The sequence below is a fragment of the Oryzias latipes genome, chromosome 21, assembly GCF_053564925.1.
Source record: "Oryzias latipes strain Hd-rR chromosome 21, Olatipes_Hd-rR_3.1".
Classification (NCBI taxonomy): domain Eukaryota; kingdom Metazoa; phylum Chordata; class Actinopteri; order Beloniformes; family Adrianichthyidae; genus Oryzias; species Oryzias latipes.
In genome coordinates this window covers 8,396,113-8,418,579 of record NC_136257.1, presented here as the reverse complement: position 1 = coordinate 8,418,579, position 22,467 = coordinate 8,396,113, and the positions used below count along the sequence as shown (strand labels likewise).

Below are 22,467 nucleotides of genomic sequence, written 5' to 3'. Positions count from 1 at the left end.
ATCTATACACAAAAGCTCATTGGGTGTAGTTTTTCATTGGAAAAAAAAATTGTTGAAGCACAACGTTTGCTTTTTTATTAGAAGTGACAAGATTTCTCTAATCCTTCAAAGAGGACTCAAAATGGTTCTCAGTAAAATCCAACTGGCTTATAAAGTCTGTCACAGTTTTACAGTATCCAAGGTAGGAGTCTAACATAAAAATATAGATATAAACAAAGCAAAATCCAGAATGACAAATATCCTATCTGTTGATGCTACAGTAATATTGGGCATAAAACAAAAATAAATGAAAACAGAAAAATAAAGATGACAAAGGCAGTTATGAAAATTATGATTCAACCCTTTTCCACAAGAAAATATACAACAATGTACATCTTTTTTGTAAACAACCTTAAATTTCAATAGATAATCTGGTTTACAAGTGCAACTACAAATATTAATAAAACAAAACGACGTTTCTCCTGCAGCGTAGGAGAAGAGAAGCTGCACACACCGCCTTTGGACAGAGTTTTTGTTCCTTTGTGAGCTCAGAAATGCTCCATCCTCCTCATGAAGAACTGCATTTCCAGCAGGAGCTCTGTTTGTAGTCGTCTCATCGAGTGCCAGGGGGGAAAGTGAGGTTGACCATCAGGTCGTGAACAGATGCAAATATGGTACATTCGCCTGGAAGACAACAACACAGGTAGAGTTAGCGGCCACATTTCAGTTAGATGCTTAAAGACCCACTCTGATTTAAAAGAAAACAAAAGAAAAAAAAGTGTTTTTAACATGTTTTTTCAGTAATGTTAGCTAGTGGATGTGAGGGGCTGTAAGCTAGCGGGAGAGAGTGTAAACAGAGAGCTCTCAACGACGGGAAGAGGTCCAGGGTCGCTTTGCGCCAACAAATTTCTAATAAACTCCTTGCCACTCTGCAGAATATGTCCTAAAAATGACACAGGTTGTGAATTTTGGCTGAGAATGGCATAATCATAAATAAAAGACCACTGAGAACACTTAAAATAGATCAAAAGATAATCTTTTTTATATTTAAAGAAAACACTAACAAATAAAAATGAATTTAAAAAAACAGTTTTTTTAATTATTAAAAAATAATTTTACTCCATTTTTTCTTATTTAACCTCCATAACAGAAACAGTTTTATGGAATTGTTTTCTGGCATTTCAAATGGAGGACTCTCAGAAAGACCAACATTCCCGGAGAACGTTCCAATTGTGAAAACGTACTTCACTGAATTATTTAGTGTCGGTTAACGAAGAGCACAGTCTCACCTTGCCTGGGGGGGTGAAGCTCATTGAACCTCTTTAGAATATTAGAGACCATGAGTGCCGCGGCCCCAGATGAGCTGTGCTGCCTGGGGATGTCGGCCTGCTGAGTGAGACCAGTGGCCATGTCGTACACGATGGGAACGATGATGCTCACTGGATCCTGGGGCACTGGGATCCGCTGGGTTAGCTGCAGCTGGAGTGGAAACAAACAAAAAAAACAAAATTAGTTTCATCAGTCCAAATTCATTTTGAATTTGCAAAAATTAACTGCTGTAACTCACAAAAAACAGCATCTTTGACTTAAGCACCACAGCGATGGTTCCGGGAGGAGCAATGGGAGGAGCACTGGGAGGAATGGTGAGGCAGAACTGAACGTTCCATTTGAGCTGTGCAGCCTGGTCAGGGAACTGACGGCAGCGAGAGGACAAATAAAAAACAAGAAGGTTATTTTTAACACACAAATCACATGAAAGAAACCTTATAATAAACTAGAGCAAACATTTCTCAGGATCGTGCTTTATTTTGAAGGAGTTCCCCCACCAGTTCCAGCTTCATGATGCGCACACAGTCCCGGAGGATGTTGGTGGGGGCCCCCAACAGCTTTGTAAAGGCATTAAGGGTGTTGAATTTGAAGGGAGGGCCAGCAACCTAAAAGCATAAAGGTCCACAGTGGATAAATAACAAAAAAAACCAAAAACATTACCCCGTTGTTTTAAAATTCAGACAGGTTTCGGTGATTTGAAAGCAGCAACGATCCCTTTCACTCACTCGCGTCTCGAAGAACCTCTCCAGCACCTGAAGCTCCTCCTGGGACCACGGCCCCGTGTTTTCCGGGGTAACTTTGAGTTGCAGAGTCTGGTAGTTCTTTGGGTTGAGAGCCACCCGGCACTTGAGCACATCGGTCTTGAACATGATGACCCCCGGCTCATTGGAGTTCACGATGGTCAACTGGAAGGGAAAAAGTTTATGTTAACGTGGTTTGAAGAACCACGAGTGCACACGGATGATGTGCGACCCTCACATTGGCTTCCTGCTGAATGATCCTCTGGAGGTGCCGTCTCATAATCACCGATCCCAGGAAGCGCTCCAGCGGCGAGCAGAGGTAGCTCCCCGCCAGGCCAGGTACCAGGCAGGGAGTGGGCGACGGGAGCAGAAGAACGTGTAAGGCACTGTGGGTGAGGATGGTGGGGATGGAGGCAGCCCACGGGCGCTGAGGTAGCTTACGGGGTGGAGGCATACTTGTAGGCATAACTTGTGAACCTAAACCAACAACGAAAAAAAGATTTTATACATAAAACATCAGAAAAACAATCAAGGCTCTAAATTTGTTCAAAACCAGGGAAAAAAAATCTGAAGTGAAAGATTTTCATGATAATTTTATCAGGCCATGGGGTCGGCAACGTTTAGCGCTGAAAGAGCCGTTTGGGTCAGTTTCCTACAGAACGAAACCCAAAAAGAGCTGCAGGTTCCATCTCAGCATTTAGAGGAGCCGGGGTTGCTCCACGCCAACAACTCTGAGCTAAATATCTATTGAACTACTGCCGCTCTGCAGAAACTATGTCCTAGACAGCAACAATTTGGTTGATTTTGCTTAAAAGCAGCACATTCATAATTCAAAAAGCACTGGGAACGATTTTTCAGAAGATCAAAAGAAAAGTTTGACTTTTAGATTTTTTTAATCATATGAAAGTCTAACAGTAACTTAAATCTTTTACCATTAATTTGCTCCGTTATCTGACGTGTTGAAAATGTAAACAAAGATACCAAACCTAACTAAAACAGCATGACCAAAAAAACTACAAGCCAATTGTTTATTTAAAGCATTTTTCTTCAAGGTCAAAGAGCCACAAATAAATAAATACATTGAACATGCTGTAAATATTTTTAACTTCACAATAAAAACATGTTTGAAAATGGGTTGAGGTTACACTGAGAAAGCAGTACTCACTGGTCCCAGCACGAGGAGAATGCGGATCAGGAATCGGCGAGTGGAGGGAGGGATTTCCAGGGGACATGCCGGGGATTCGTGCCCCAGGAGAGGGCCCTGAGACTTGGGGCGAACCCGGCCACTGGCCCCTGTGGCTGGGAGACACCATGGCGTACGGGGAGCTGGGATCCAGAGGACCTACATGGAGGGGGAGCTGGTCGTTAGACACAAAATTCAGCCTTGAAAGATAAACAAGAGATACACCAATGTGTGCCCGCTCTTTTCTGAGTATTTGCTAATGTCAGAGTCCTGTGACGGCCTAACGATGCTCATGTCAGCCCGATCCAGCCTTCCCTAGCAGAGGAGAGCTAACACCAGGCCAGCATTCACGGCCCCCCATCTGCTTACCGTGGGGACTGGCAAAACTGGTCTGGCCCATGGCTATGCCCAAGGACGATGGAGACGGTGTGGGCCCAAAAGGAGAGGGTGCCCTCAAAGCCCCACTAGGGGAGCCAGAGGCATGGATGTTCCCTGTACACACACATACACACATCAGAGGGCTCATCAGACTAGGGATGGCACGCGATCGCACTCAGCCATGTGTCCACAAGCTAAAGCCGGGGAGGAGGGGGTTCAGTCACTGGCTGGCGGGCTGAGATGGAAGATGGAAGGAGCATGACTCAATGCATGCTTTGTTCCCTTTTTGGCTACTAGGTGTGTGTGGATGTTGAGCGGAAACAAATGAAATAAAGATTGAAATAAAAAATTTGAAGGGCACACATGGTTGAACAACATTGCAGGGAGGCTGTGAAATAATGGTTTTTCATGTAAAGTATGGCACTTTGATGAGATGACCACACTCGCAATGGTACCTTACACATCTACATATGTATATATACGTTACCTGGCGACTGGGTGGGCATCATAGACGGCGAGGGGGTGACGTTGGTGTGATAATTTGGTGGTGGTGACGTGAGGGGGGGATACACACCCCCTGCAGCCCCTCTCATGCTCTGTGGCTGTTGTGGAGCCTGCAGCTGGTTTATAAGGCTGTCCATATCCCCGCCCACCGGAGACGGAGGGTTGTCGTCTTCATTGACCGAACGCCTGCGAGCGTCTTGATTGCTGTCCACGAACATGTTCAGAAATGTCTAGAAAATAAAAAAAATGTAAAAAAAGAGTAATATACATTTGAATCAGAGACTTGATGTTAAGACTGCATTTTTCTCAGTGCAATAGAGACAAAATGAACCTTTTCCTTGTCTCTCTGGGTTACCTTGAGTCCTGGAGCGGGGTAAAACCCCTCAACAATCTTAGTGTTGTCAAAGAGACTGTAAGCTCCGTCTCTGATGGCTACCACTCCCCGGCTGCGGCAGTAAATGTCGATGCAGTACATGTTTCGAAATGCCAGTCGAATGTGTGTGGGGGACTGGGGCAGGATGGAGAAACACTGGTAGGCCGTGTTGGTGCGCTGGGTGAGACCCAGCATGGGCACAGTTGGGAGCTTGTTGATTGCATTGAGAGGAGCCAGGGTGTCATAAAGCACCTGAGAAGAAAAAAAAAGACAGAAAAAATGTAACTTTTCTGTTATCAGTAAAAAAAAAGAGAGAAAAGAAGGTCGAAAAAGAACAAAATAATGGTGGTTGCTTTTTAAAAGCTGCTCCAGAAATAACAATAATAAAGAAATGCTCAGAAATGCATTTTTCAAACTTTTCTGTATGTCCTCCATCATCAGAAAAATCCCACAAGAACATGTTAAAAACATCAGAAGAAGATTTCGATTGGAGCGGGCCTTTAAGTTTTTTATACATACAAGCTTGGACTGCAATGTTCCCGGCCTTTTCTGGAAGAATAGGACCTTAACTGATGAAGGAGGAAGTCCTCCTAATATGTGTTATAAAGTACACTATGGTATTGCTCTGAATAAAAAATATAAACTCTTTATGTTGAGCAGAATTCCAATGTTCTTTGATAAATGCTTTACAAAGCTTTTGAAGTGTTTTGATGAGTAAGGAGTATGGACTTTATCCAGTGAAACATCAACTAAAAACTGTTCTTAAAGTCAGGGACCTTTTTAAAAACATCTAAATTCTTAACCTGGTCAAGAAATAAAAAGTTAAATCGGTGTGGATAAAGGTAACTGCACTGAAAGACTTTTTTTTGTTTCACGGGTTGTGTACCTGCAGCAGCTGCAGCACATTGGGGTTCTTGTTGAACATCTCCTGCAGCTGGTGCAGAATTATGTTGTGACAATTGGAGCAACCCGAGTTGGGCCCCACAGTCCCCAGGGCGAGGTGGAACCGCTGGCTGCTGGAGTTCCACTGGATGGTGACCGAGCTGCCCTTTGTGGTCCCGTAGCACAGTACCAGTTTGCGGTAATTGTACAGTCGCACCTCTGAGAACAGGTTCAGGTAGGATGGCATTTCTGTGGAAACATCAGCAGATGCATTTCATGAAATCCTTTCATAAATGCCTTTGACACCAGCTTGAGGTCCAAGTGATGACACCAAACAGAACAAACTTTCTAAACATTTCTCAGCTTCAGTTTAACAAAATAGGAATTTGCTGATTTAAACTTCGATTAATGTAGTTGTTTTTTTTTTGCAAATATAGGAAACCAGACAAACAATCTTATTTTTAAATGTGTGAATCAATTATACTCATCAAATTAGTAATGCAAACAAACCCAGGTAGTAAAACTCCAACTAACTATTTGCACTTCTGATTGGTTAATATCTGCAGGGGCTCTGTGTATTTAAAGATGACCCCTGATTGATTGATTGAACTCGCTCCATCATTGCTGATGTCCAGTCAAAATCTTTACCTGGCAGCACACAAGAGAAGTTGAGAACGCACTGGTACAGCTGGCTAATGGCATTCCAATCATTGAGGAACATCTCCACCACTTTGCGCCCGCCCACTGGCTCCGACAGCGGGTTTTCATAGGTCAGGTACACGTGTCGTGTGGAAGCTGATAAGCAGAACATAGTTATGTAGCCAACAGTCCATTATGCAAACCCTTTATCTGCATAAATGCTTAAAAAGGTGTGACTCATACTAGCGGATGCTGCGTTCTTAGCAATTTTAGACCTGAACTTTTTACTTAATCCCTCATGACGGGCAGAGAAATGTTTACTCGAGAAGAGTTCGGCATGCTGGAAAATGGCAAGTACCTTGTTCTTTGCTATTTGTGCTGTTAAGAGGACAGCTGGCTAGAACCAGTTCTGCCACCCAAGTGCGGTTATTCCTGCCCTGCAGGCGGAAAGTGCAGTCAAGAAGGGAACGCTCCAAGGCTCGCCGGGTTTCCTCTCCGACACCTTTACAGGGAGGAATCCTGGGGGGAAAAAAAACATCCACAAAGTTAAACCTACCAAAAAAGATGAGCAAGAAACAGAGACTTATGTTGTGTGATTTACTTCAATAGTCGGATGGCGTGACCACTGCCGTCCACTTCCACCTGCACTCCTTGACTTGGAATCTCCATGTTGGATAGCTAATCAAGCAACACAGACATGTAGCGTTACACACAAGACTGAAGAAACATTTGGGGCCAGTGAGAAGGAAATAAAACATTTCAAACTAACCTCTGTTCGCAGGCTGACAAAAGGCATATTGGTATCGCATATCGCAACCAAGTGAGCCAGCTCTTTGTTGAAGGCACACATTTCTCCAGACCGCTTGGGCTTTTTGGGCTCCGTGTCACATTGGTCTCCAGAACTCTACAGAACACGACACAAGAACGTATTGATGGGATAGCTGCTCTTAAAATGAAGAAAAGCTATTCAAAATGAAAAATTGAGGCAAACTGAAGGTGCCAGAACTAGCCCACATTATAATACTCCTCTCACTTCACTTGAGAGTTTAGTTGACTAATATTTGGCAAATGTGATACAAGGTCAAAACATGTGTTTCATTTAAAATATATTGTAAATGTAAAAACATATGCAGGTCCTAAGACAGAGTCCTGGTTTCAGGAGTTTTCACTTTGGCTCTTACATCAGAAATGGCTCTTTTTCTCAAAACCCCAAAAATTAAAGAGTAATGAGACATTCCTTTTTAACTGAAAAAGTAACAAACAACACCACTCTTAAAAAATGTGTATATATATATATATATATATATATATATATATATATATATATATATATATATATATATTGAGGAACATCAATATATATATATATATATATATATATATATATATATATATATATATATATATTGAGGAACATCAATATATATATATATATATATATATATATATATATATATATATATATATATATATATATATATATATATATATATATATATATATATATATATATATATATATATATATATATATATATATATATATATGCATCAATATACTCATTTAAGGAAAAATGATGCAGAAATTGTTAGGATGCAAAGGGGGAAGAAGGCCTCAAAAGGTCACATGAAACCATTGAAGGTAGGGTTGCACGATATGAGGAAAACTCGCAGCATGCAGTATTTGTGATCAATATTGTGATGACGATTCAACATGCGATACATGAACAAATAGCAAAAGAACCAAAAACATGATTTTCATTTCAGTGCAATAGTTTAATTTAAATTAGAGTTAACCCTAGTCTGCATAAGACTAAGACCTCCATCCGATTGGTCAAAAACTTGAAGGCGTCCATCTGATTGGTCAAATCCATAGAGATTTCTTTTATTCAATAAATACTTAACGCTACCATAAAATAGTTTTAGCAAATTTAATTTTACCATTTATTTTTTATATTATTTATTATTAAAGTTGCAACTTTTTCCATATTTTGCAATATGCGTATTACACAGCTTGATATTACGATAATGATAAATGTGCGATTTATTGTGCAGACCTAATTGAGAGCAAATAAAAAAGTTCCTTTTCTCCCTAAATTCTAAAGTTGGGAAAAAAAATTGGATTTTTGCAGTAGATTTACATAATCTGCCGTACCTACATGTTTTTAGGTTATTTTTTGACAACTCTTGGTTTTTCTTGTTTAGTGCTCTTGATGGACAGCTCATATTTTAGAGTTCATAGCAAGATCAGGGAGCAGTAGATAAACACAGCAGAACCTCTGCTGTTAGTTGCACTGTAAAAAGAACAGTCCTGATTATCAGTTAGGTTTAATCAAACGTTTTTCAATAGATAAAGAAGCAAATTTCTTAAATTATATGTTCCTGAAAGCTACACAAAAAAAAAAAACCTTTCCTAACGGTCACAAAGTATGAATACATAGTGAATATACACTTTTAGCGCTTTGAGCGTCTGGTAAAGCGCAGTTCAGATCCAATTCATTATTATTATTATTATTTTCCCTAAATTTAGTTTTTCATGGGCAAAACTTAGCATTTTTTTTTTTATTTTGTTTATAATATACACATGTAAGGATAAAGAGCTCACCTTCACACACGATGCCTGATTAAAAAAAAAAGAAAATCTGACAAAAACCTGTTTGAGGTCATATGCATTAAGATCGCAAATAAATGTTGAACTAATTATTACCTTTCTCTTAGTCCCAGATCGTAACTCTTTGTGGACTATAGCGTCCTGGACCAGATGCTCTAGATTGGGTTTGAAATGCTGCAGAAGCTGTGCACAGAGGAGTCCGTCCTCCCCCTCCAGCTGAGAAACGGACAGAAATGAATACTTGTACTGCAAAGCTGTGGGATTGCAAGGAACGTCAAGCATTTCCACCACCTACAAATAAAAAAGAAAAATATTAAAAATATCTGTTTATGCTAAGTCAGCAGATTTTACCAGCAACGTGAGTGCTAAGAAAACTCACAATGTAGCACTGCGGAAGACGAGTGAGCTTGATGAAGAGTTTGTGTTTGGACAGGCTGCCAACGGGGTGAGATGTGGAGTTGGAGAGATGAAGGACGTCAGTGCAAACGGTGGGGAGATGTTTCACAGATTGTCGACAGCGCTGCTCTCCCAACCAGAACCTTTACAGAGAGACAAAAGTCCCCGTTAAAAACAAAAAACAAAACAAAGACTCGAGAAAATCTTAGCTTTACAAGTCCACCCATCTACTCAATTTCTACTCACAACTCAACTTTAAATTAGTCCCATTAGAAAAATAATTCTTATAAAGCCCAGAAGATCCCCATGTCCAACAATTTTGTCAACGTTTGACTGTCATTGTTAGTTGACAACATTGGCTGTCACGTAACAAGTAACCAGACATATTTATGATTGAGGATGTCTTTAATTTTACCTCAACAACTAGGAAGTAAGGCCCATAAATATACTCTTTTGTCTTCCAAAACTAATTAAAATGTAAAAAAAAAAAAAAAACATGGAAAAAACCTTCCAATGTTTAAACATTTCAATTGCTTTTTAGGCTCCTTTTCAAATCCTTTTACAGTTACGTTTTCAAAAGAATGTTCTGACTCAAGAGAATGAATGGTATGTATTTCTAGAACATGCATTCTAGAGGAAGCTGCCTCAAATTTAGTTAGTCAAGACAGACATAAACTACAGCCTTAAGACCTGGAAAGGCATCTCAGGGATCATTTGGAGCCAGAAGGTTGAAGGTCTATTATTTGCTTTATTTTATCACAGCATTTTGAATCAATACAAGTGTTGCCAAATCTATCGCGATATATGGGCAAAAACATTTTGTCTAACACATGTAGTGTTGCGGCTCCCTGTGCTTTCATCTCAGTGGGAAACTGATCCAAATGGCTCTTTGAGAGGTTCAGGTTGCCGACCCCTGCAGAAGGGCATTGAAGCAGGATCTTCATACTGTGAGGCTATGCTGCTAACTATCACACCACAAAGCAGCACTTTAGCCAACACTGCTTTGACATTCTCACAGTTCAGGCAGATGTTCACAAGTCTTCATCCCAAAACAAGGCAAGATCACACAAAACAAAGCAAGCTGCCAAGTGTTTCTACTGATCTGAATTGGTAAATGTGGAGCTTGCACGTAAAGAGTAAAAAAAAAAATCTAAAATGCTGCTGTTCCCACTGCAACAAGCGCTCAGCAACACTGGCAGAAGAACAGAAAGATTTGTGGGTATTTTTTCTTTTTCTTTTTTTTAATCGTAAACATACTTGAGCTGCTGAAGCCAAGAGATGATGCGCTTCATATCTTCATTGATGGTCTTCTCAATGTCATCTAGCATTGATTGATCTGCAGAGAGAGAAAGCAAAGGTTCTGCGACGATCCAAAATGGTTTCAACAGAACAGCTGTCTAAACGGATCTGAGACAATATCGGAATTGTATATTTAGAATGATGATCAAAGCTTACCTAATCCATACAGCATGGGCTGGAACATGCCAGAGTGCAGGTCGACAAAGATGTGCAGGCACTCTGAACGGCCGCATGGCTCGAGTATTGGAACGACGAGCGTTGGCAAAGCCGTCTCAATGAATGCTGTAAGAAAAACAGCAAAAAAACAAATTACGACACTTGGAAACATTTTAAAAGCTTTAATATGACTATAAAGTGAACTCTAAAAAAAAAATAAGGAAAAGGGGTCACAAGTCATATTTTAAATAAAAACAAATCTTCACATTAAAGCAAACAGAAGCATGAAATAAATATTACCAAGGAATTAGGTAAAATGAACAACTATAGTCCAATCAAAACAAGATTCATTCAGAAGTTTATTATTTAGCAACGTTTACAAGCATCAGGCAACAACTATAAGCATTGTGTGTATGACAAACTATCAAAAATAAGTCTGTACACAAACATTTAGCCAGTGGATTTTAAGACAAATAAAATAGTTGCCTAATATCACATGAAAGTCACTCTGATCATCTTTTTATCGATTGTAAAGATTTTAATTATGTTTATGCTGTTTTCTAGAACCTTGTTTCCACAGAGCAACAGTGGTTCTTTAGACGTTTGCCCCCGAGGACCACTGGGGTAGAGCAAAGTCCTTTTAAGTCATTCTTTTTTTTTATGTTTATGTGTTATTCGTGCATGGTTTTGAACAGTTTTCTGAATCTTCTGGAGTTTGAAATGAAGCTTTTTTCCCTTCTCAAAAACACTAAAGGCATTGTGAACAGACTCAAGTTCTCTCGATGCTTTTTTTTCTCCCTTTCATATTGTTTTTGAAATCATCTTTTGTCCTTTTTGACCAACTGAATATAAATGATTTAAAATTTGTAAATAGTAAAAACGCACTCAGTTAAAAACTAAAATAAGTTTAAGATTTTTTGGCCAAAAAGTGACAAAAAGCAAATCTGCCGTTTATTTGTAAAACACGGACAGTGAAGTTCAAAGTCTTCTCCAGAATTCTCCCTAAATGACAACAATTCAGTCTTCTACTGGTTTTCTGAGCGCAACATTTTAAAATACCAAACCACTAACTTTGAACGTGCAAAATAACCCTTTTCATTTCCGAGGTGCGCCTTTTACTTCCATAATATTGAAGTCAAAACTGGGAATCAATTAAAATCCAAGTCACTATGGTGCTGTCGACCCCACTGAATCCCATAGCGATCACAAAAAGGCCAAGTTCCATTCATTTCTCTGTTAATTTGGTAGCTGCTAATTTAACCAAATAATGAGGCATCTGACAGTTTGACTGCAACCCACTAAATGGCACAATGAATGAGGAACTAAAGAACAGAAAACAAGGACATAAATGTGACACAGCAAGGAGAAAACGTCTTTTGTTGAGTCTAATGTGAAATCCACTGCAAAAAACATCAACAAACACCCAAAAATCAATATCTTTGCATGTAAAATCATCTAAATAAATACGTACAGTTGTCTGAGGGATTGCTGGTCTTTAAAATGGCCTTTAGTTCCTGCAGCTTCTGATGGGCTCGGGCGTGCACGCTGTCAATCAGGAGTTTTTCCACGGACAGATGGTCTATCTAAACAACCCACAGCAGCAAATTCTGTTAAACTCGTCATTGACATAACCGTCACCTTACATGACTGTGGAGATAAAGGGAACAGAAATCGTTTGCACTTCACCTTCATGGCCCTCTCCATTAATTTGGAGTCACAGGCGGGAAGAGGAGGCTCATGGGATATTTGTAATGGCTTCGATCCATCCGACTCATCAATCTTGATAGTGACTTTGTGTACAGGTGCTGTGCCTGTTTTCTTACCCAAAACCTGTTGGCTAAAGTAACAAAACAAAAAAAAAACAGACAAGAAAATTGGTATTTTGAGTGTGTTCTTGTAAGCGTAGGCATCATTCTCATTCTTCGTTTACAAATTCGCATCCGCTGTCTGTCTTTTGAGGCGGGCCAAATTTGCTGCTCAACGCTTATCCAAAAATGAGTTCATAATCCTGACGCTCCTGGCACGTGTGGGAGGAGTTACCACGGGGTCAGTGGATGTTGAGAGATCAGGTTACACAAAAGGTGAGCACTTCTTCACGCCTGGGTTCATGAGATCATTCAGAGACTCTCCCAGTACAGTGAGGTTCACCATCTGCTACAGGAGCTGCGTCTGAGTGACGGCTGCTATCCCTGGTACTTCTGTCTCTCTGTGACCCGGTTTGGTGACTTGTTGTCCCACATTAGTCCGAGGATGGAAGCAATAAAAATAAGAATAAAATTACAGTTACTTGTTATATTTGCCTCAAAACAAATGAGAAAAATATTGTAAAGTTCAGGAGGAAAATAATCAGCGTCAACTCTATGCTGGTTTTGGACTCCATCTGCTTATCGAAATGTCAAGGGCCAAAGCTGAGTCCTCGATTGATTGACACGACATGAATTATTCGCCAAAGTTCAGATATTTGAACTGTGGAAACCTTGTGACGCTACCTCTGATTGGATCTGTACACTGACGAGCAAATGGCATTATGCGTGAAGGTAAACTACTTTCTGCTAATAACACCAAGACATATTTTTAAAGTCTTACTTCCAGACAGAGAGTGTGAGGTATTTTGCAGGCACATATCTCTCCTCCTGTACTAGATCTCCCCATCGTTCTCGGATCAGCATCAGAGTCTGAGAATGGAGAACTTCAAGCTGGAGGGACAAACAGAACGAGTCTGGGGGAAAAAAAGATGAAGTTAAAGAAAACACTGGGTGAAAAGAAACTAGTGGACAGAGGAATCAAATTCATCCCGCCACTAACACTGAAGACACACACAGATCCTCGAGGCGTCGTTCTTCAGTTAAAGGGGTGTTTGTCCCTCACACAGAACGCTCTTTGACAAGGTTGTGGGAGAAATGCAAAGCAGAAATGTACCGATCAGCACACCTGTCCTCTGCTCATGCGCTATGGTTCAGCTTCTCTCACATTTTGACACAAATGCCTACTGAGACTTCCCAGCAGCATAATCACCACCTGATGCAACAAAGCTAGCTCAACTGGTTAAGATTTTAACTAGAAAAATGCTAACTTTGACTTAGAAACTACACTAAAAACTTCACAAGACATAAAAAGAACAGCTAATGTTGTCTCTTAAGGCAACAGGTTATAGTGAAATAGACAACTAATTTCAAAACAATTACCAAAATTGCTGCTTTGTTATAAAACAATGAATAAAATGAATGAGAGTTGGGAGGTTGGAGAAAGATTGGGGCCAAAAAGGATGCATTTCTGCAGCTGTGTTTCTCATTGGAATGCTGTGCTTGTTTGCTTAATCAGTCAATACTCTATATGCTCAAACGCACACTTCCGTCTCACTGCAGCGGCTCAGAGCAGACTGGGCCAACAGCCAAGCCACTGCAAGCGGCCAACCCCCAGAATATCTGGTGGTGTGTGTAGATACCGACACTACGGAAAGGATACGCAGGCAGTTGTACATGTCCTGGAGAGGCTTTTCGTCGGCACAGAGACGTGCCTGGACCAGCTCGTGGATGAAGTTCACCTGCAGACTGTGCACCAAAGCTCGGCCATCTGTCAATATACGGAGGGAAGGGGTGGGCGGATGGATCAAGGAAATGAGATGTCAATTCATATAAAAAAGAGGACATTCAAAGCCAAGAAAGTGCCCGTCTTACCCCCAGTTTCTTTGTCCTCTACCAGAATGTCTAACTTCAGCAGCCTCCAGGGAATATCTGGGTCGTCTCCCATTACAGTCAAAGTGGCCTCAAACTCTCCCTCCACACGAAACTTCACACGCCCATTAGCTGTGCAATTCCAGAAAAATATCATCAATTCCCTACACAAGAAGGAAATCTGCTCTAGATGGAAACATATGTGGAGAAAAAGGTGCTTACCAACTGTCAAATTTGCTAGCTGAGGTGGCAAGTCCGTCGTGACAAGACGGTGTCGTAAAATCTGATTGAGCTGCCTCAAAGTGGTCTGCTTCTCAGCTTTAGTGATGGGGTCTGGAGGAATAATCTTATCCTGTGAGAAATGACATAAAACGTTTCCTAAAAATCCAAAACAAGACAATTCGCTGGAAGGAAACTGAATGCTTACCCTAATACAAGTGGGCAAGCGTGGATATGACCCTGTGGTGAGCACATCGATAGCGAAGGGAATGGCAAAGCTGGGTAGACGAGCGTGAACCAAAGCATCTCTGGCGAGGGACGCCAGTCTGTCTGCCGTGTCCACAAACAAAATGGTCTGCTGATCCAAGAAGCTGGAAATCATCTTTTCAAGAAACAGAAAAAAGAAGACAAAAGTTTTGGTTTCATTATAGAGACCTTCAAGACAATGTAGAGAGCAAACATGACGACCAGGAGAGGACGGGCTGCTATACGTTACTGTTTTGCATTTCAACAAATAGTCGTTTCAGCTGGTCCTCAACAAATGTCTAAAAATAATTAACCATATCCTTTCTTGACAGAGTTATTCTCAACAGAATCTGAGTGCAGATGCTCTGTGTAAACAATTAAACATTTTTATTCAAAAGATTGTCAACAAAAGTCCTCTAGGCTAAAATAACTTGAAATGATTAGTAATAATCCTTTAAATGTGTATAAAATTTGTTGGGGGTTTTTTTGTCAATAAAACAATGAACATTTTCATGCCAACACTAAAAACAACAACCAGCTTCAACAATAACCATATCTCATTTTCTTCTGACTACCAGAAGAAAATTGTTCAGTTAAATTTGTTTTTAATACACCAAAAAATACAATTCCCAGCCTCATTTCTTCACATTTGGTTTCGTTAAAAAGCCCTAAATATCCTCTATAGATACCAGAAGAAGTGAATCCAGTTGTATGCAATGGTTACAACATGTTCAGGTTTAGAAAGGTTCTCTACAGACCAATTTGAATAGTCAGTGGGAAATTACACTTTAGAGTTCATAATAAAAATAATGGCTGAAATGTCTATGATTTTCTTCACCTTTCTTATCTTCAAATATTTCACAATTGATTACCTATAGATTTGTATTATTATGAAATTTCTGAATTAACTGTTAACTTTTTTTTATTGCACTTTTTGTAACCTTAGAGCACTATTGCTTGGTGATTTTCACCCGAGCAAAACTATTTACGGGAATTTCAATATGTCACGTGTCGAGGAGTCTGTGCCTTCACCAGAGAAATCTCATATGACCCAGGAATGGGCGAACCAAAGACCAAGATTTTAGAATCATTTCATTATTTTTTAAGGAATTTTTTGTTCTCAAGTCTCTAATTTTTAAATAATTTTTGAGCATGTTTTTAGGAATTTCCCATACTTTCTTTTTGATTTTGTTACACATGCCATAGTTAAAAACCAAAGAATACCACTCTAATTTATCATCTTTTGTCATGTTTTGATCTATTTTTTATGACAAGTACCTTTTGTTGGGTATGTTACATGGAGTAAAAATTATCCAACAAAAGTAATGGTGTAACTTTTTACAGCGAAAGTGTTCTAGGGTTAAATAAAACTTTCACTTTCTACTTTTAATTCTCATTTATGTTTACACATTGTTATTTTGCAACTTTTAGGAAAACAAATGTGTGACTTATCCAGAGACGACAAATAGAAAACAGCCTTTTGGCTACCTGTGGTGCATTTGTAGAGGATTTTAATAAGAAAATGTCCCTGTCAAATAAACTAAAATAACACATAATGCGCAACTTTGTACTGTAACTGAATTCATCTATTATTTTAGCTCAAACCCACTTAATAGCAAAAAGAGTGGTATAATTTATATATATTTTTACAACAACTTACCGCACACTTCTCAACTTTCCCTGCGTTGCTTGCCCACTTCACCAGAGCTAAAAGGCGAACAAACAGCTGCCTTGTACGGCTAGCAAACTGGACAATCTCAATTTTCCTGAATAAGGAAAGACAAAAAAAAGTTACATAGATACAAGAACAGAAACTGGACAGGTTAAATGATTAGTTCAATAAAGGAAATTAGAATTGACAAAATCAACAACATACCTTTCCATGTCTGTTTTTCTTGGGAGCCTGTAAATAAATGTGTGATAAAAAAACAGATTAACAACCAGTAAACTTGTTGCTGTATGCTGCTTCATGGTCTTATCCCCCTTCCCCTCCTATTATCACCCCCTACCCCCCCCTCTCTCTAGCGTCCCTCTCTCTTCTTCCCCTCTTTCCTTTTCCGTCCGGTCCAACACCAAAGATTTTCAGACATGATTGAAATTAATAAAGTTTGGCCTCAATTACAAAAGGGGTTTATTCAGACATACTTTTGGTTTGTCAGAAGATTAATAACCCCTCTTGTTAAAGCAAAATATGTCCAACACAAGAGGCCCTCAGCTCTCGTCTGTCTGCCTAGCTGTTGGACAGGACAAGTTAAAAAAAAAAAAAAAAAACAGATTAAAAACACATTCTCTTTGCAAAAAGTAGTCTACGTGTACTACACGTATACCGGTACTTAGTACTACCAGTGAGGCAGTATACTTGAAGTTTAGGATTTGTATACTATTCACAATTTAAAATGTTTCAATTTCATCTTCAGAAGTATTGAGTTATTATAGTACCTACTCTATAGGTACATGGTCTATAGCAGGGTCAATATAGGACAGGGTGGCTTTTCTTTGTAAAAGAAGTCACGTGCAACAGTCAAATTGTTTTGTTTTTTTAAAGGTCTATTTTCTCATTAGGTTTTACTTATGCCAAAAAAAAGTGTATTTATCGCAATAGCAACTATAACAAATTCAAATCAGTGTCTTGTTTTTCCAAAGGGTTATGGAAGACTTTGAGGCTCCTATTGGATTTATGTCAGTAAGAAATCGACCAGGGTGGCTCTTTAAGTGTGGAAGGTTGCATACCTACCTCAGTGTGTGTGTGTGTATAATATACACATATATATATGTGTGTGTATAATATACACATATATGTGTGTGTGTAATATACACATATATATGTCTGTGTATAATATACACATATATGTGTCTGTGTATAATATACACATATATGTGTGTGTGTATAATATACACATATATATGTGTGTGTATAATATACACATATATGTGTGTGTATAATATACACATATATGTGTGTGTATAATATACACATATATGTGTGTGTATAATATACACATATATGTGTGTGTATAATATACACATATATGTGTGTGTATAATATACACACACACACATACCTATATGCACACACATACACATTAAGAAATGCTAACCGGTGCGTAAACGTTAGCAGTCTGTTACGTTAATAACGTTTCTTCAACAAAACACTTTTAAAGGATAACCAGTATTATACATATTTATGCCAAAGTAATGTAAAAAAAACAACTCTAATGTTGATATAAAATGACTATTTATTTTCCTTGACATAAATACATTCAAGATGACAAATACTACTGGCTGCTAAGCCCGCCAGCTAACCTAGCATGCTAGCAGGCCTTCGCTGGTTTCACTTACAGTTCAGCCAGGACGGTGATTTCATGGTAAGTCCTGCACAGAAGATACTCAATAAGCAGACTCAGCCGAACGCCCTGAGCAGCCGGGGCTCCTGACGGGTTCGCCTGTGGGCCTGAAACAACCGGACCACCGAACGGGACAAGCTGCCCATCTGTTCCGATCTGTACCGGAGCCATTTTACACCGACAATGCTGCCTGTTAGCCGCGCCACTGGACAGCCAGAGCCGCGGCTGTGATGAACTATCGCTTCAAAGAGGCTCGCTCCGCATTCAATTAATTTCCTCTTTCATCTCAAAACATTTCTGTCGCGACGAAACGCATCGAGTTAGACTCGGTAAACGCGCCGTGGAGAAATCTCAGCTAAAGCAAAAACAAAATGAAACTCGTTGCTAAGAGGACTCAATGCCGCTTGGTCGCCATCTTTGCTTCGACGATGATGATGATGATGACCACAGAAACGGTTGAAGAAAAAACCAAGACAAGACTTCTGAGGAGCCACAGCAACGACAGACACTCACGGGGCTGTAGTACCATCCCATAATTACAAACAAACAAATAAGAGGAGTATTTTTACATGTAAGTAACTAGTTTTTATGATGGATTAATAAAACTATATAAAAATCAATAAATCTGTTTAATATAAAGTGTTATTCACTTTGAACAGAAAAGTAAAACGTTTACTTTTTTATGGAATTGGAAAAAATACATTTAATTTTTTTAATGTTAAAATCTAAAAATGTATATTTTAAGTTTTTGATACATAAAAAATGTAAATATTTAAGATATGGTTCTTCTGTAACAACCTCTGAGTTTTTATTATTAAAAACCTTTTTAACTATCTCTTTTCTTTTCTGATAGTTTGGGCTTTAACCAGAATAGGATAGTATTAAGTGACCTTTTCTTTAAAAAAATCCATAAATATGTAGAAACTGAAGTCTTATTCACTTTATACTAAAATGGGCAAAAGTTTAACACTTTTTAAAATTGAATGTTTCTTTAATTTCATTTTGTGAACATTTTTTATGTTAAAAAAAAAATAAATCCTTTACGTCTTTCATTTGCATTTTTTTAATAGGCTATGGTTCTTCTTAAACAATTACATATGTTGTATTTACCAAGTTTAAGTCCTCCTCTGCATCACTAACTTCTGGTGTGCCACAAGGCTCAGTTTTGGGACTTTTCTTGTTCATTGTTCATCTTGTTCACAAAACTTATTTTAAGTTTTTCCTTATTTATTTCTCATAATTTTTATGCTGATGATATTCAGCTTTATGTGTCTTTTAAAGCCCAGGATGTTATTAAAAGACAGGTTTTATGCAGGTGTCTGGATTTGGTCAAGAGCTAGATAAATAATAACTTTCTCCAACTAAATGAAGCCAAAACTGAGGTCCTAGTCCGTGCTCCTGACAGTTGCCTCCCCCAGATAGTCCAGTGGCTTCGTCCACTTGCTTCCTTTGTCAGGCCCTCTGTGAGGAACCTCAGGGTGACTCTAGACCTGGTTTTATCCCTTTACTCTCATGTCGGGTCACTTGTTTGTTCTTGTTTTTATCATCTAAAAAACATTGCCAAACTGAGTCCAATTGTGTCTCGTTCTGAGATGGAGATGCTCTAACACACTTTTATATCTTCTCGTATTGATTATTGCAACTCCATCTTAACATGTTTAAGCAAAAAGTCTGTAGAACGGCTCCAGGTTGTCCAGAATGCTGGTGCAAGGCTTTTAACCAATTCTTCCAAGTTTTTATGCGTCACCCTGTTATTAATTTAGCTGCACTGTCTCCCCATCCGTTTCTGAGTGCATTTTAAAATCCTGGTTTTAACATGCACTTCTCTTAATAACCATGTGCAGCTTTATTCTCCCAGCAGGTCCCTGAGATCATGTGACCAGGTCTGCTGGTTGTTAAGAGAACCCGGATAAAAACTAAAGGTGACAGAACCTTTACAGCAGTGGCTCCATCTCTCTTGATCGCCCTTCCTGTCAGCCTCAGATCTTCAGATTCAGTGTTTTCTTTTAAAAAGCAGCTAGAAACCTATCTTTTTAAAAATGCTTTTTTATCATTCTTTTTTTAATATTCTGTGTCTTACTGTTTTAATATGAAGCACTGTGTGATTTTTATCTTGAAAGGTTCTATACAAATAAAGTTTATTAGTATTATCAAACCAGAAGTGGATAGTAATAAGTTACTTTTTTTTAATCTATAAATATGTATAAACTAAAGCGTTATTCACTTTATACCAAGTAGGCAAAATTTGTATTCTACACTTTTAAAATTACATTGTTGAAATTGTTTAATGTTAAAGTACTTATTTTTATTTTCAATTTTAAAAATTTGGTATTTTAAAAATTAGCCATAGTAGTCATTCTCAAAAATCTTTTAATTTTTATATTTAAACTGGTTGAATTTTATTTTTTCTGACTGTTTAAATTTTAAACCAGAAGTGGGTATGAGTAACATTTACTCAGTTACATTGGCCTGAGTAACTTTTTTGGAACAAATATTTCCGTGGGAGTAGTTTTACTGCACAATAGTTTTTACTTTTCAGTAAAAAAAGGAGTGATTGTATTTTTCACTTTTTTTTTTCTAAGCATGCGGCATGGCAGATCGTTGTGCAAAAAAGCAATTATTAGCATGAGTCAATGTAGAGATTCATATAAATTCCACTAACATAGTTCCTCTTATAATCTTTTAACCACCTGCAAAAACCCTTTAAGGTGTCATTCATGTGAAGAATTTGTGAAAGTATTTGAGGCAGAAGACAATTTTTGTTTGTATTGTTTGCAAAGCAGCCTATTTCAATTTACTCATCTCAAAATCAGTAAAAGTGAAATGAAACATTTTTAGATTCAGTCGATTCAAATTTTTATTTTAATATTTAGAAATGACGCTTCTTTTTTCCCTAGTTCCAAAAGCTTTAGTCAGTGAATCATATATGTTTATTTTATCACTCAGCAATTGAATAAAACCATCTACTCTTACTTGACTATTTTGTCTACTTGACAATTCTTTATTGAAACTAACAAGCTTGTTAAAATAGAACTCACAAACATAGAAGATTAAACCGATATAAAAGCTCTTTAGTTTGAAGGGATAAACTGTAGTTAGTAGTCACCGTGTGTCTCATCACACATGTGAGACAAATGAGATCAGTAATACTCAAACACAGAAATTTCTAATAAAACGGTGAGAAAATCTATAACAATCCTTTAAACATCACTCCATATTGGACCTAAATATGGTTAGAGCAGGGGTGACCAAACCTTTTCGCTCAAAGGGCCAAAATCTAAATGTGATCTGTTGGCCAAATACAATAATGTTTTGCATGTCAAGAAATAAAAGCAGAGAATAAAGAATATAGTTTGGGTTATTTATTTGTATTTGGTATTTTTCAAGGTAACACACATTAGACTTAAAAGTTAGTAACATTTTTCTTTGACTTTCTCTCGGTTTCCCACTCTCCGCAATTAACACTGAACTTTCGTAGCTAGCCAATGAGGTGCTGTCCTGTGATGCCGAGGGCATCATGAGGGTGGCTTGCTGTGATAGAAGTTTAGATTGGAACTCCCTAGAATTTGTCTTTTGTGCCTCACCTTTGTGTTTGGATAAAATTGCGTGCTTAGTGTCGTAGGGCCGGCGTGTGTTGTACTCTTTAAGTACAGCCACGGACTGTTGACAAAAAAGACAAACAGCCTGAGAAGAGATTTCTAGAGAAAAATAATCCTCCTCCCATATTTTTTAAAATGCCTCTTATCCGTTTGCTGCTGCCGTCGTCGCTCCATGAATGAATGGAACAGGTTAAGGGGTTTTAACTAAACACTCTGTGGCCTCTACAGGCTTGATGGGCCAAAAGACAACCTTTGGTGGGCCAAATTTGGCCCGCGGGCCCCACTTTGGGCACCCTTGGGTTAGAGCACCTTGCAAATTAAGAGTTAAAACTTTACTATTGTATGTATTTTACTGTCAACAACTTTGACTTCTTTGCACAACTGCAAGTGGACCAAAAATCAGTGAAGTCAGGAATGAGAAAATGTCATTCTAATACCTTTGTCTTTTGTAATGAATGAAAAGTAGCACAGGGATATTAAAAAAAAATTGTGATGCTACATAATCCTCTGTGTGGATCTGCAGTGCAGTGAAATGAAGAAGCCTCTGACTTAAGACACTTCTGCAGGGGATGGTCAGTTTTCCGCATTATGTTGTGCGTACTATGTTCTTCTTTGTTTATGATTTTAAGGGGTTTTAGGCTCATCTAAAGAACAGAAGTGGCCTTTTTTTGTCAGTTTGTTCAGCTTCTTTGATTCTCTGCTGATGGTGCAGATGTGGTTGAAGCCCAGAGGTCAGGTTACACAATACAAACGTAAGCTCCACAAAAGAAGGCACGTTTGTTTGGCATGAAAAAATATAAATTGATGAAAAATTAAGTGCAAGCCCTGGATTTTGCAGTTCAGTTAATATGACCGTCTGTCAGTTTAAGAAAAAAAAAATTAGTTATGTCCCCAGAGTCAATTAAAACCATTCACAC

General features: G+C 38.6%; 1 protein-coding gene across 2 annotated transcripts; it reads right to left on the bottom strand.

Annotated features, from left to right (window-relative positions):
* Positions 1-49: 49 nt before the first annotated feature.
* On the bottom strand, positions 50-18,472 carry med14 (mediator complex subunit 14). 2 transcript variants are annotated; one of them, XM_004081440.5, is made up of 29 exons: positions 17,947-18,472; positions 16,484-16,510; positions 16,268-16,373; positions 14,570-14,743; positions 14,365-14,494; positions 14,146-14,274; positions 13,934-14,041; positions 13,055-13,187; positions 12,155-12,305; positions 11,940-12,051; positions 10,469-10,594; positions 10,271-10,349; positions 8,997-9,156; positions 8,714-8,908; positions 6,777-6,911; positions 6,609-6,685; positions 6,366-6,526; positions 6,017-6,163; positions 5,373-5,617; positions 4,469-4,738; positions 4,097-4,343; positions 3,601-3,723; positions 3,214-3,390; positions 2,287-2,525; positions 2,034-2,213; positions 1,806-1,913; positions 1,547-1,672; positions 1,269-1,458; positions 50-663 (listed from the first exon to the last, which is right to left on the bottom strand). In XM_004081440.5, the coding sequence occupies exons 1-29, from the start codon at positions 18,120-18,122 to the stop codon at positions 593-595; spliced, it is 4,302 nt and encodes a 1,433-aa protein (XP_004081488.1). In that variant the 5' UTR covers positions 18,123-18,472; the 3' UTR covers positions 50-592. The 2 variants fall into 2 exon arrangements, with proteins under 2 accessions (XP_004081488.1, XP_011487592.1); XM_011489290.4 differs by lacking the exon at positions 3,601-3,723.
* Positions 18,473-22,467: the final 3,995 nt, after the last annotated feature.

Bases quoted from the DNA above. Each gene is read 5' to 3' on its own strand.
- med14 (XM_004081440.5), bottom strand. From the start codon at position 18,122: ATGGCTCCGGTACAGATCGGAACAGATGGGCAGCTTGTCCCGTTCGGT. The intron at 10,595-11,939 runs GTACGTATTTAT...TTTTTCTTACAG, and splicing joins CAGCAATCCCTCAGACAACT to CATTCATTGAGACGGCTTTG. The intron at 8,909-8,996 runs GTGAGTTTTCTT...TTTTATTTGTAG, and splicing joins GTCTTCCGCAGTGCTACATT to GTGGTGGAAATGCTTGACGT.